A 14948-nucleotide genomic window follows, 5' to 3' on the forward strand; every position below is an offset into this window, starting at 1 on the left:
TGCCCTTGCACAGGTTTTTTTCCCCTTCTTATATACGTTATCATAGAGGTGCTACCACTGTCACTGATGGGCTCGGCCTTGGCCAGTCTGGCATTGACTCTAACAGACATGGGGGAAGCTTCTAGCAGCTTGTCACAGATGTCACTCCTGTAGCCTCCCCACTACCAAAACCTTGCCCAGTACAAGGAGATCACACACACAAAGCCCAGTATCTGAACTGGAATTAACCTGCTGGGTTATGGTTTCCAGAATGTATTACTCATTATTTCCCATCTGTGACTGAAATACAGTTATGTGAACAGACATGAACAGAACAAGTGAAATCTTTGCCTTTGAGAGGTTAGGCACTAATTAGTTGTTTTGGGCTGCAGGGTACAAAAAGTCTCCTATAGGATGGGAAGAAGCATATCCTTGCTGCTATTTACCTTACAAAGGTAAAAGGGGCTAATCTGTGTTTGCAACATCCTCTGAGACCCCCAGCTGACAAGTGTTAACAGTGGTATCTTATTCTTTTCATTTTTATATTGCTCGCCCTTTTTTTCCCCAGTTTTTCCCAGCTTCTTTCTGTATTCCAGTCCTGAGCCAATTCTCACTGGTATTTTTTAAGATCTTCCTTCCCATGACCTTCAGTGAGAATTGGATCAAGCCCCCATACACCACATCAGCAGGTTTTATTGCACCATGGCTGACTACCAACCCAGTTTTGCAGTATCTGTTTGCTCCTTTATCATCCTAGCCTTTATGATACAGAGCTTGCTCTGCTCAGCACAGTGACACAGCAGCTGGTCAATAATAGAGGCCAGTATGTTAATGTGTTGGAGTTATTTATTCATGCCTCTGCAGTGTTCAAAAATTTACAGTATTTGGTACATATTAATGCAATAACCAAAGAAGCAGAGAAACCCTGTAGATGGTCACTTCCAAACTGTTGGCAAAAAACCCCCCATAGGCAATATTTGAAAGATAATGGGAATGCACCAAACTAACCACAGACTTCTTCAGAAACACAGCAGGTCCTTCTGTTAGTAGAAATTTCTGTTGAAATTCAGAGCGAAATTCCTGTTTGTTTTGATGGATGTTAAATAGGCACTGTGTCAGAGAAGTATAATTACTCCCATTACAATCAGTATTTATACTTTTTTCAACAGACCATTCACTGAAAGGGTGAGATCATTAACCCGGCTGTGAGAAGAGATGATTTTGTTGATTTGATCACAAAAAAAAAAAAAAAAAAAAAAAAAAAGGGGGGGGGGAATAATCTAGGGGGGAAAAAAGATTTTTTTTTTCTTTCTCGTAATGAACGATTAATTGGAAAAATGTTTATCTGTTTTATATTTTAATTCTTTGAAAATTAATTTAGTTAACTATTTAGTAATGGAGAATTGAAGTATTTGGGTTTGAATAACATCATAGCTAAATATTTGAACATTTAAAGCCTTTGTTCTGTTTTTTCTCATTCAGCAGACATCTCATTCACTATCAGTCCAAAACAAAATTTTTATTTAAGTGCACATTCAAAAATTCTGCCTCATCCCAGTCACAATGAATAAGGTGGGCAGTACTTACCCATCACAGTAAGAAATAGTCCAGTACAAATTGTGTTATCTAAGAGGCAGTTTCCTATAAAGATGAGTAAACATGTTATCTGTACAAAGGGGAATATTTTTAACTGTTCTCATAAAGCAGTGGCTGTGTCACTGTAAAGCTGGGAGGTACTTTTTAAAGTCAACACACTAAAGCAGCAGCATCTAGTTCTAATGCAAAGCACAGTATTTCTTAAAACTGTCTTGCCTGTCTCATGGATCTCTGTGAAGGGAAATTACTTTTTTTATCCAGTCAATATATTTTTCTGTCAGTCATGTATCAATTCCAGGCATGTCTCTTCTTTCACATCCTTTTCCTAAAGAAACGATCCCACTGTATCTACTGGAACAGATTAACGGCCCACCTGAATCTCCCTAGAACACAAAATAGAAGTTAAGTATCAATGTGTGTTCGTTTCTCCCCAGAGGAGCATGCAGTGCCACCTGCAGTGCATAAGCATGTTTGGAAATACCGCTTCTAACCTGTTCCAACTTATGAAATGGATCATTTGGCTTACATCACTTCATGGAAGTTCAGTGAGGTATAAGGAGAGGTTGCTTTTCAAGCCTGAGCAAGCCTTTGACGTAAATGTTGTACACCAGCACAGTGCTATCATAATTCTATTTCAAAAGGTGTATTTTTATTGTTAGTATAAATTGATTCTTACTTCTTTTGCAATTGGCCCTTCTGGAGACAGCACAGAAGACATCAAAAGCAAGATCCAAACAGCACTTTTGAGTGTACAGTTAATTCTGTACTACTCAGATGCTGACATCTGGAAAGTATCTGATGATTCAAACACTGAGCTAAAGTAATGCACCTGAAGTTAACTGAGATAATGCCAGACTCAAATTCCCATGCTCTTGATCTTGCTGTGTACATTGACCTAAACTACTCAAAGTTTTAACTCTTCTTTTTCACAGCAATAAAGTCTCTTGTTCAAATGTGGTTAAAATCACTATGAATCTGATCAGTTTCATTGTCGAGCACTGCTTTGTTCCCAGTAAAAAAGAAACAGTTAAAAGCACGTCCCCTTCTCTTTGTAACTTTGCTTCTTACCTTGCAAGCATCTCTCCTCAAAAATTTATTTTTTCCTGCAGCATGCAACATGTTGTTGGTTATTTTTGTGGAATTTCTAAATTTGCTCTCACAGCTTTTTCTACCAACGATTTCAAGAGTTGTTTCCTGAAGATATTTTGATGGCTTTCCTGTAGATATGACTCCCCAGCCTGCCACCTTGCATGTTGTGCCAGGTTTGGTATCTTCACAAGAGTCAGGCAGAGGCAATAGCTGCACATATTTATTCAGTTTTGCAATACTGTTCAGCTGGAAAAAAGGAAGAAAAAAATGCTTCCTCATGCAGAAAGGAAAGCATAACCTAGTTTCAATTGGCATTTTAGTTTCATTTACCTATACTTTCCTTATAAATCACTTTTCAATATTTAAGAACTGATCCTGTGTTTAATTGCCCCTTTCCAAATTGAAAAGAATTTCCCTGCTGTCTGTATAGCAATTCCCTATCTATGGCATCAGTAGTGAGTTCAAGCACAGCTTCCCCATTGACCACAGTAGGAAATTAAAAACCTGCATAGCAGTTAGACTGTTGGATCTATGTCTTATTTGAGAACCTACCTGGCCACTGAATTTCCAACTTGAGATCAGACTCTGGTGCTTGACTGACACACAGAAAAGTCTCAAAACATGGTGCAATGTACCCAGTAACACAGACGAAAACAAAAGCTATAACCAATTAGACATGACAGCAGTGACATAACTGGGGAAAAATGAGGTTTTGAACTCTGACTGCCAGTTCTTTGCTCTGAGAGATTCAAAGGGGTTTGAATGATCCAAACTGTCTGTGTTTTGTTGGCCTTTACCTGACAGATTCCTCCTTCAGCAGAGGACAGCTTAAGCCTGTAAGTGAAAACATAGCCAAACACTAACACATATCCCCAGTGTGCTTGGTAAGGGTTCACAGCTACTGAACAGACATTTTCTGTTTTACACACAATCACCACACAGTGATTCATTTCACAGGTGGTTATACATGTTGCTGAATGGTTGTCAGCTAAATGATTCTGGCTTTATACATTTTTTAAAAGGCACTCCAACAAATCACGAGTTTATAAAAAAAACCCCTTACAGTTTATTATCACTAGTGCTGGTGGTTTCCAAAGATGAAAAATTTATCCCAAGTCACTTAATACTACATTACAGCAGAACTGTAGAGATGGGAGGTGAGCCCTGGTACTAATGCTATCCAGTGTCAAATTCAGACAAACAATTTTATGGTATCCATGTCATTCTGGATCAAAATTGTAACTTTCAGCTCTAGAAATACTACTTTCTGGAGATCCATTTTGGTACTGCACTCACAAATAACCTGGCGCTCCTGATAAGCTGCTGGTGGCCACAGGAGCAGCCAGTGAAATGAACCTGTCTGCCTTGTACATCCTCTTGCCTATACTTTTAAGGGACTTTGGATCAGCACTAAAACTGCTGGTACCAGGAAGACAGTTATCCAGATCCATCTGACCATCTACAGGTTTCCCACAAAGAGACTGCCCTCTCCCCATTCAAAATACCCATGATTTCCTTCATGGCAACATCAGTGCTGGATTAACAGAGTTCTCAGCGCAGGAACACATGAGGCATGAGCAAGGCTGAGCAGAAGCAGGCATGTAGGAAATTCTTACAGCCCTGCTCCACTTTGACATCCAGGAAGATGATGTTGGCGAGGACATCTTTCCATGCTTCATTCTTCAGTGTCCTGAGCCACCTTCACTATGTTACCAGTCTGTGCCTCTAGAGATTAATTCATCTATGTCCTGTATTATCCATACTTTTACTTTATGTGGTTGCCCCAAATAATTAAGAGTAACTTTCATCCCCATCTTGCTTAGTTCAGCACAAGGTATCCCTTTGGTGTGACCCAGGCTCCATTGCATACATCACTTCAGCATTGCCTTTCAAAAACTACTAAAGAATGTGTTTTGAGGTTTTGGAGGGGTTGCTGCCGTGAGTGGGTTAAAGGAAGTTTTAGAGCACAAAATGGTCTTGAAATGTCACCCCTGCTCACAGTGCCAGTGATCCTATGACCTTATCTAGATTAGTACAACCAAAAGCATAGTGTTCTGTGACATTATTAAACTAGCTAAACAATGTACTCTTCAATATCAAAGAACAGCCAAAACAATCATCAGCAAAATTCCTTTTATAATAACACAACATTAATTAACACAATACCTTGAGGAGCACTATATCATTTTCCATAGAAGACATGCCAAACTGAGGATTAAGAAAGTATTGCAGAACCTTAAATATCTGCTGTTCTTTTTCAGCTATGGATGCTTGATAGAATCCAAGAACAACTCTAACTTCTGATTTCTTTAATCTGTAAAGTACAGGGAGAGAAGTTTACTACTGGAACTGAGCAACATTTCTCAAGATAATCAAAAGACATGTAATATAATACAATTTCATTTTACAACAACATGATTAAAACATAGGGAAGGATATTGTTCATTTCAATGTTTTGACATTGTGAAAACTCGTGTTTTCCTCTACAAAGTAACATTTCTTTACTGTAAATCTAGTTTTGTTAAATAATTGTCTGATAGCTGACCTTCAAAGATTACCAGAGTTTGGAATTAACTTCATTAAAAAGCCTACTGGAACGTTCCTTTGCACAAGGACTGCTGGTTCTGACACCTTTCATTAATTTTTTAATGCTCTCCCTTGGACTTATGACCTAATCCCAAAAAAGACTGAAACATGCCTGACTAATAGCATGTAGGTCATCTTGCTGACATCACTGACATGTCAGAACACACACTGATAAATACTCATTCTGAGCATTATGCATACAGGTAAGATCTGCTAAAGTGGACAACTTTAATATTAGTAAGAGTTTTGTCCTTAACTTCACTAAATATGGGATTCAGCCCATTAAAGAAGAATGGGTGCTGCCTAACTCAAGACAATCCTATAGTGAATATTAAAAAGGGAGACTGCCAAAAGCCAGAGAGTTATATGTCCAGGTTCTGCTAATGAACAGTAAAAGTTTGGCAACTCAAAAATCTCCCTCTCCCCCAAGGTGAGTATCATCGAAAATGTATTTATTAAAGTTTGTCTTTCTTCATTATGCTCTGCTAAATTTAATGCAGCCCAGTAAGATGACGTTGCCAGTAGACATACTGCTGGTTTTCTGTGCTTCATATTCAGAACACAATCTCACTACACACAGGACAATTTATTGAAGCCAGAACAAAGATTTTATCAATCCAAACAAAAAAAAGAAGTTATTTTCTTAATTCCAGCTGCACGTTTACCTGAAAGATACAATTAATTTATTTCTACATGAATGTTTGCTTGTGAAAACAGCTGAAAAGACAGTACTGGATGCTAAAAATGTATCTTTTTATCTACAAAGCACACTTACACAGTGAGAATTATATAGGACTTACAAAACTCCATCCCTGGGACTCTTTTCATGTGCCATCCTTAACAGAGGGGCACTTGCGGAAAGCCCAGGAAATCAGCCATTGTGCATACAGAGAGTTTGGGGGGAAACCAAAAAAACAAAAAAAAAAACCCACGGCCACCTCATCCTGATTTCTGACAGGTTGTTCTCAGGCCACACAGAAATTTCTGTTGCTGAATTCATGTTATTTTGTCTAAGACAAAAATTATTTCAGAACTGATTATCACATAGTATTCATTAGTTAAGAAGGCTTAACATGCACTGCAGTTGCATCTGCTAAGAATAGTCTAGACATAGCAGAGTGGTGGGTGGGTTTTCCATGGGAATCATTCAGCTCAGAAGGAGACCAGGCTAATGTTCATTCCGTTTGCCCCAGCAGCAAAGACTTAAAGTCAGCCCAAACCAATGTGCTTGTTAGAAAACCAAACAAGTGACCAGAGCACACTCTCCACAGGACCAGAGACGATCAGTGCCCTTTCCACTGAAGAGCTTCCAAATCTGAATTTTTATAACCATAACTGAATCGATATCTCTGACCCATTGACTGAAAAGGGAAAGACTCCATAACCCATCAAAAAAATCCCTTAATTCCAAATAGGAAGGCTTGGATTTTGTTTTGTAAATGTTCGAAACAGCACATGCTAGGTGTGAATATTTTCTACCCTTACAAAAAATGCAACCAAACCTGATTCAGTTGAAGAAGTGTGAAAGTCAAATTCACTTAGAAAGGAGCTGTGTCCTCTATTTCAAAATAACTGAAGCAAGAAAGCTGGCTGAGCTGCCCATGTTGTGTTTGAGGAGGTCAGATTTGCACAGATTTATTATAGTTGGTAACTTTCAGTTACTCAAAATATGGAGGAAAAAAAAAAAAGAGAGAGAACTAAAGGGCTTTTCATGTCCTAGCATGAACAGTAGATGTCCTCCTTACCCTGAGGTAGCTGTTCTACAACTATGACAGCCTTCGAGCATCCCATCTGGGGAAGGGGCACTTGTGCTCACATTTGACTTGTCAAAGGGATAAGCCTCCTTGTCATAGTCGTGACTGACATTCAGTTTTTGTGAGCCCAGATCATTTAAAATGGTAGGGATAATGTTTCCATCTAATTCAACTTCATCTCTCAGGGTGTTTCGAGGCTTAGTCCCAGGGCACACAGGTAAGATTTGTTTAAAGCACTTTGGAATATATCCCCTTCTCTAAGACACTGATGTTTCAGATGCATAAATAGTGAATTGGGTCTTTTATCAGCACAGTCTGTATACTGTGAGACTAGCAGCATTTGATTAATAAGGTAACTGTATGCAATACAGATCAGTAGTTTACAAAACAACCTAGAACGATAACTTCTTAGATCAGTTTAGTGAGAGAAGTGCAACTTTTACCAATTCTTAAAAATTCAATATACACCTTTCTCTACTTACTGTCTTGCACACCATTCCCCACCTCAATGAAGAGTTAAAATTTCCCCAGTATAAGATACTGACAATGTGCTGCGGTCAAAACTGATTGCGTGTCCGGGAGAGCTCCTCCACGCTTAGTTAAATTCTCCACCTAGATAGCAGCCATATAAGGCCAGGAATGAGGTCGCACAATGTGTCCTCTGATAATATCCCTGCAGCCATCTGAAATGCAACAGAAGTGCAATTATGGTACATGTTATACAGAGGAACTGGGAATTTGGGTATTTTTATCCTCAGATGAGTACTTACCCTTGCATAGGGTAACAGCAATTAAAGAGAGCGGGAGTGCTGACAGGTGGCTTCTCATAGCTGCTGCTATTTAGTGACAAGAGATTGTAAATTAAGATACAGTCTTTTCTATTTAAATGTCCCCTACAGGAAATGGTGGTTGAAAGGTTTTATGAATAGTGCTCTCTCTTGTTTCCCTTTCCATCACTAACATTGTATTATTTAACTGCAGCTTGGTTTCTTTAGGTTTCCTTAAAACCTGTCTGTTTCTTGAATCCCAGACACGTGTCAATAGTAATTGGTCCAAGTCTTACAGCAACTTCAACAGCCCTTCACTACAGGTATTAGAAAACAAGCACGTAAGAAAATTCCTGAGCTTTACATGGGATGAATGTATAATAAAACATAAGGTGTCAGAAAATTCAACACTCTTTTGACTTTAAAGGAAAAAAATGGAAATACATGAGAATAATTAAACTGGCCATCTTCAAGCTTCTGAACAAATGAGAGAACGAATACAAGGGCCACCTGAAAAGGCTTCACAGTACAGCAGTGAGAGGCAAAACTCAGGGCACATAGAGTACTAAAGTCGTTCACAAACTGTGGACCAAGATACATCAGCAGCTAGCAAATCCTCTGCAGATTATACCACCCAGGTAACATTTTTGGTTGAAAGACTGAAAAAGATTCATGCATGAATTTTATGAAAGCAACTGAGAGTTGGCAGACATCTGCTGTCTGGTAAGCTTAGGAATGCCTGACCACAAAAGACAAGCAGCACACATGGAGGACAGAGCAATTTGTGTTTTCTTAGCAATAATTTTTGAAGGTGCAGGATTCGGATTCAGAAAACCCTAGAGTGTGCAAGTGTCAAATGCAAACAAAGTATCTAATCAGTGGTCACAAGAAAAAGATAAAAAGACACAGTGGTGGGAGAGACATTTCTGTATTGAAAACATCTGTGTCTGCACCCATGTTTTGCACACTGTGCTGGTAAACCACTACAAAAAAACAGCCTGCTCTTGTGTGAAGAATTTTAAAAAGCTGCTATCGTCTTAAGTGCCTTTAGAAAGAATCAGAAATGTAACTTGCCCAATATAGCTAGTTGTCATTTTTATTCAAGAGTTAGAGAACAGTAGCTCTCCAGATTGTTGAATGAGATTATAGCACTGAAATGCTTATTTCTATGGCACAGAATCTTGGTAGTTATGACACAGTTTGAAAACGTACATGATGCAACACAATGTAACACATTTCACATTTCAGAAGACTCTTCCAAAGCTCTTTTAAAAGAAAACATGTGACTTTTAGACTTCATCAGCTCATGAAAGAGCCAGCTCAGGATACTCCAAAATCACTCTCCATCCTCCAGCTGATCCTGAGATTATTCACCCGCTGGAGGTTATATCTGTAAAGAGGGTTCTAAAGGCATAACTATGTTCAAGTCCTTTATGGCTTTGCTGTCCCACTAAGGGCTTTCTTATAAAGCAGCATAAGAGACAAAGCATGCAACAGACCACCTCCTGACCATACAGGAGAAGGCTTGTGTTTCAACAAGATAAGACTGCTAATTAAAATGTCATAAAATCAGACTTCGGCAGATATTTATAAGTGGTAACTGAAAGAATGGTACCTATAATACCTGGTGATACTGTATTTGGGACAAGGCTGAAAAAAAAAAAAAAAGAATGGCAATGCTACAAACTGCTGATAGTTACAGGGGAGGTGCAGGTAGTGAGGAAGAAAATAAAATTAAAAACTTGGTGTGGTTTTGCAGTGACAAAGACCTCTGCAGTCTCCAAAAATAGCTCTACATCTGCCTTCTTCAGAGAAATCATCAACAATTACCCAATTAGTGCAAAGCTAAGGAGGTAGGATCAGATGCTGAAAGGAACAAACATCACATTCCTTGGTCCTGAGAGGCTCCTGAACAGCAGAGATAACTCTTCAATGGGGAATGGACTGAAATCCATCTCTGATCTGGAGGCCACTTGGGGTGTCTAGAATGAAACTATACATCTCTATGTGAGCAACTGAGTCAAGCCTAAATTTAGGTGAGCTGAGTCCCACTGTGTAACTGGACACATAGTGACTTGCAAGGTTTCACCCCAGTACTCATATGTTAGCTCTCTGCCAGCGCTACAGAGAGAAGATGAAGGGGGGGCAGATGCTGTCTTCACACCACAACAGATGATGCAATTTCTCACTAAGACCTCTGCTGTAAGCTACATTGTTAGGGAGGTTTTTGCCTTTGTCATAGTTACAAATGTCAAATATCCTTAAGAGGAAAAACAAAACCCACATCCTTTTCATTTATATATATATATATAAAACAGTGGGGGGAACACCAGACAGAAATCATGGGAGCTTTCATCAATTTGTCTACATCTGCTTCTGTCATTCTCCTGGTAGTTCATGGAGGTAAGTGCCCAATTTGATCCTTTTGAAGGTAAATTCTGACATATAGAGTTCCAGTTAAGCCAACATGTATTAATGTAAATGAAGTAGTAATGATTATTGAGTTCTTATTACCAGCTCCTTTCCACTGTCTGCATGTTTTTGATCTTTCATAAAGACAACATAATTTCTGAATGGGTAGTATGAATTAAAGCTGCAGAGGACAGGCTATTTGGAGGAATTCCAAAGAGTTAAAATAATGATTTTTTTGACCTTTCTTTCCAGAGGCATACACATACATTAATCTCATTATTTTCTGTTTTTCTGAAAAACAGATTCATTCAATGTTACTTACACTATATATAAGTCACACACTGTACATTTATCATGTGGCAGATCAGAGGTTGTTACTCACGATGAAAGCTAAGAAATTAAACATAGAAGTGAACTTCAAAAGAAATCCATGTAAGAACAATACTTTGATGTTTTTCTAGTCAAAGCACACCTCACTGACCTAATTTTGGTTCCAATGAAGCATACAAAAGTAGTAATGTTAAGCAATTTTAAAACTGTCTACCCTGAAGACTAATACTGTGACATACATACATACCTGTGTGTCTGTATACTTCATAATTACTTCAACTGTTTTTTCTAAGAGACTTTTAGTGTCTTAGAGTATTTGTTAGCCCAGCTGTGTGTATTATGGCCTATTTTTATTTTTAGGTTTCTGTGTGGATATCATTGGAGGAAATGAAGTAGCACCACACTCCAGACCATTTATGGCCCTAATCAATGGATCAAATGGAAAAGCTATTTGTGGAGGAGCTTTGATCAAGGAAGACTGGGTGTTAACAGCCGCCCACTGTAATGTGTAAGTTCTGACTCTGATTCAGAGACTGTTCTTAGTGAGTATCTGGTGTCTCTGTTCAAGAAAGAGAGTTAATATCCCTGGTGGGTTGTGCATTTAGCATGACCACGATCATGTTCTGATTACTGTGTTTTATAATTTAAATTAACAAATGTGCTTTGGTGAGTAAAAAGTAATATAACAAGGTATACTGATGTTTACCGTTTCTGTAGAGATATTTTGCAAGTTTCTATCTGCATGCAATCACATAATAACAACACTGAAGTAGTGAATTTGGGCAAAAGGTTTATCCCTGTTTTGTCAGTGAACCAGTGCACGAGGCCAGAGGATGAGCCAGTCTAAACAGCTGCTCAGAAAACAGAAATAAATTCTTGTCATTTTATTCTGTAAAAGATATGCAGTTTACCACAGAAGGAGACAACATGCAGTTATACAGGAGCAAAAATCCTCCAGACAGATGACAGGAGACACTGAGAGATCTCTGCTCTACTAGATACGTTGGCTTGTCAGTCAGCCTTTGTTCTTCCTGTCTGACTCAAGATGCAAATGGATACTTGGCCCTGCAGAGTCCGTCAGCAAGACTAGATCTGTGGTTTAAATGACATCCCACCCCTTGCCTTTGTAGGGAGGACTGAAGCTGCTGCTGAGCCAGACCTCACACAGGTGCTCTGTCAACAGCCTGCACGGGACCAATGAATCACTGGACTCTACAGGCATCAGAGAAGTGTATCCATCTCTCCTGTCCCCATCCAAACACAGAGATATATGGGACCTGCTACAAAGAGACCATAGGGCCCAAAAGCTGTGATATTAACATAATGTAATGAGTGTTTCCAAATGAGAATACATTTAAGAGAATATACAATAAATCATTACCTAATGATGCTCAGTCAACAGCTGAGAAGCGAGAGCTGAAGGAAAGGAGCAGCTCCTTTCTAGGGGTTGTGTTTACAACAGTAAGAAGCAAATGAGGGTCAGCCTACACATGTGCTCGAAGAATATTGTCCCGATCATCTGTAATATACATTGTTCTCCCACCGACGGCTATATACCTGTAGTCTGATACAAAGGTCCTGTTGGACTACTTGATCAAGGAGTGCTAGTCTCCTGGTTTCTATACCAGAGAGTTCCAGCAGGCACAACTCTGTCACCACTTTAGTATCTAGTAAGTATATGAAGTTGCAGAATACGTTAGAGAAAGAGAATGAGCTATGTCTCACATGGACTCAGAAAATGGTGTTGAAATGGTGTTACGGCAAAGCAATGGTACAATTCAGTCCAGTCATGATGATCTCTGAACTAACAGTGCTGTGAGCTATGCCCTAAATTTTCAGCACAAATTGCAGAGAGTGCAGTTGGTAAAACAGCCAGGCTAATGCATCCACCCCTCATTCATCCCCAAAGGGAAACAATAGGCGTAGGTTCAGAGTCAAATACCTCTGAACCCTGTCTATGCTCCTGGGAAGCTGAAAATAGGATAGAATTTCGATTACTGAGTGATTTTTTTTAACTACTTCTAAAACCAGGGTAATCTTTTATATTTTCCTAAATTACTGTTGCTTTTCAGTCATGAGAAGAGAGACTCTGTAGCAGCTGGACATTATAGCACCACATTTAACATCAAAGAATCATGGAGTTATAGCAAGTAAATCCCATGTTGTCTTTTCTTCTCAGGAAAGGAGGGAGAGTTATTCTTGGAGCTCATTCACAGGAAGCAAGAGAAAAAGAAAAACAGTTTTTTCAGATTGCAAAATATATTCGCCATCCATACTACTGTTCCAGTCATAAGGAAAACGACATTATGCTTCTGCAGGTATAGACTTACACATCAGTTATGGAATACGCATCTCCTACGAAGTATCAGTTTCTTCCTTCTTGTGAGGGAAATGAGTCAAGGGAGTTTCTGGTGACTTTTTTCTGGGGTGATATAATCTGGTCTGCTAATCCAGCAGACTGGGCAATTGGGGATACACTGGGAACTAAGGCAATTAACAATTCCTGTAATACATGCCTGTGCTAGAAGTAGAAAAATCCTGAAGCTTGACCGAGATATTTCGGTTTCTGGATTTTCAGTGAAAGAATAAAGATTGTCCACAAAAAGAAGTGTATTTCACATATAGAAATAATTTTGTTAAAACCCCTGATGTTCTGTCTGAAAAACAGTTCTAATTAAAAATGTCTGACTTCTCTGATTCTCAATTTTGCCAGCTTCGGTGATTACTGCTATTGTGTCCTCCCAATGGTCTGAGAGGTAGAGAAGTATAATTGAGTATCTTTTAGAGCTAATATTTCATCAGAAGCTAAATGGGTTTTCATCAGAAGAAGAATATTCATTTTCCTCATTCTTACATTGATTAGATAAATTCTGTCAGGAAGAACTGAGGAGTCTCAAAAGGATTTGCAGTAATCCCCCATTACCATAATGGAAAATATCCAACGGTTAAACTCTGCCCTGTAGTAACTGTTTTCCACATCTCTTACAGCTTCAGGGAAGAGCAAGACTTAATAAAGCTGTGAAGCTGATTCCCCTGCCTACTTCAGATGATGATCCCAAACCAGGAACAACTTGCACAGTAGCAGGATGGGGACAAACTCACAATTATCTGAGAAAGTTTTCTGATACCCTGCGGGAGGTCAATATCACTGTCATCAGCAGGCAAATCTGCAATGACAAGAAGCATTATAGAAACAACCCTGTTATAACAGACAACATGATATGCGCAGGGGCTAAAGAAGGAGGAAAGGACTCGTGTTTTGTAAGTGTGTTTACTGTCTATATGCACATAGATTATATTAAAAATAAAAGTACTAGCTTTTCACGTTTATAATTTCTGCCTCTCCTTCAGTTCAATGAAGAATTTTATTAAAAACCAGTGAATTTACCAAAGTTTGTTCTTCTAAACCTTAAAATCAAAACTTCTGATTGATAAATTCACCTTCACTGACTTTGGATATTGTGATTTTATCCAGGCATGGCAGATAGCTATTCTCTTTTTCAGTAAAATGATTTTATAGAAGAATCTCCACAAAATAGCTTATGATCCCATTCTCAAGCAGATAACCTCAGTGGAACAACTTCTCTGACGATAGAAAGCTTTGAAAACAGGTTTTGTGGATTAAAAAGCATTTTGTCTGGATCCCAAGTCAAATGCACAATTGTGTGAGAACTACCACATTTTAAAAGATTTAAATATTGAAACAAAGTTATGAAGAACGTAACAATTTCTAGAGACATTCTGCCTTTCAGGAAGAAAGATTCCAGCTTTTTCTTTTCATACTCAAAAGGACTGCCAATTCCTTAGCACTGAGCTAGATTCAGTCCCCATTACTCACACATGAAAGATCAGACTGAAATCTTTTTTTGCTAATGAAAATCTTAACTTGCAAGGAGGAAGAAGAATAAATCCACAAAAGCAGTATCTATATTTTTATTTCCTCCATGCAACTGGTGCAAAATTTATTTAAAAGAATGATTTTTTTAGCTTTTCTAAATTTGAATGACAATTTTTTTTCCCTTTTTCCAGGGGGATTCTGGCGGACCTTTAAGATGCAATAATGTGATGAGAGGCATCACTGCTTTTGGGAAGGCAAACAAGTGTGGTACTGTTGATGGCCCTGGTGTCTACACTCGACTCACAAAGCAATACCTTCAGTGGATAAGGAAAACCGTAAGGGGAGCCTAATAGCTTGGGTTTTGACCAAGTGATTTCCCACTTGGTACTTGTGTAACAGTATGTAGTTTTGAAATAGGCTGTCAAAAATAGCTTCATTATAATGGTAAAAGAGGTATTCTCCCACTGAACTTTAGCAGCTTGATGTCCTTGTAGATGAAAATGCATATGTCTCTTTTCAGGACAGATGTGATCTTAACTCGGTCAGAACACAATGCTCTCCTACAACAGCATCTGTAGCTTATACTGTCAGCCATGG

At 38.7% G+C, this 14948-nt stretch overlaps 1 protein-coding gene and 1 pseudogene across 1 annotated transcript; one reads left to right on the top strand and one right to left on the bottom strand.

Moving 5' to 3' along the window:
• Nucleotides 1-1796: 1796 nt before the first annotated feature.
• Nucleotides 1797-6085, bottom strand: LOC141973222 (complement factor D-like; annotated as a pseudogene).
• A 4028-nt stretch (nt 6086-10113) lies between these two features.
• GZMA (granzyme A) lies at nt 10114-14701 on the top strand. Its single transcript, XM_074932472.1, has 5 exons — nt 10114-10174; nt 10874-11021; nt 12693-12831; nt 13502-13774; nt 14543-14701. The coding sequence occupies exons 1-5, from the start codon at nt 10114-10116 to the stop codon at nt 14699-14701; spliced, it is 780 nt and encodes a 259-aa protein (XP_074788573.1).
• Nucleotides 14702-14948: the final 247 nt, after the last annotated feature.

The sequence above is a fragment of the Athene noctua genome, chromosome Z (genome assembly GCF_965140245.1).
Source record: "Athene noctua chromosome Z, bAthNoc1.hap1.1, whole genome shotgun sequence".
Classification (NCBI taxonomy): domain Eukaryota; kingdom Metazoa; phylum Chordata; class Aves; order Strigiformes; family Strigidae; genus Athene; species Athene noctua.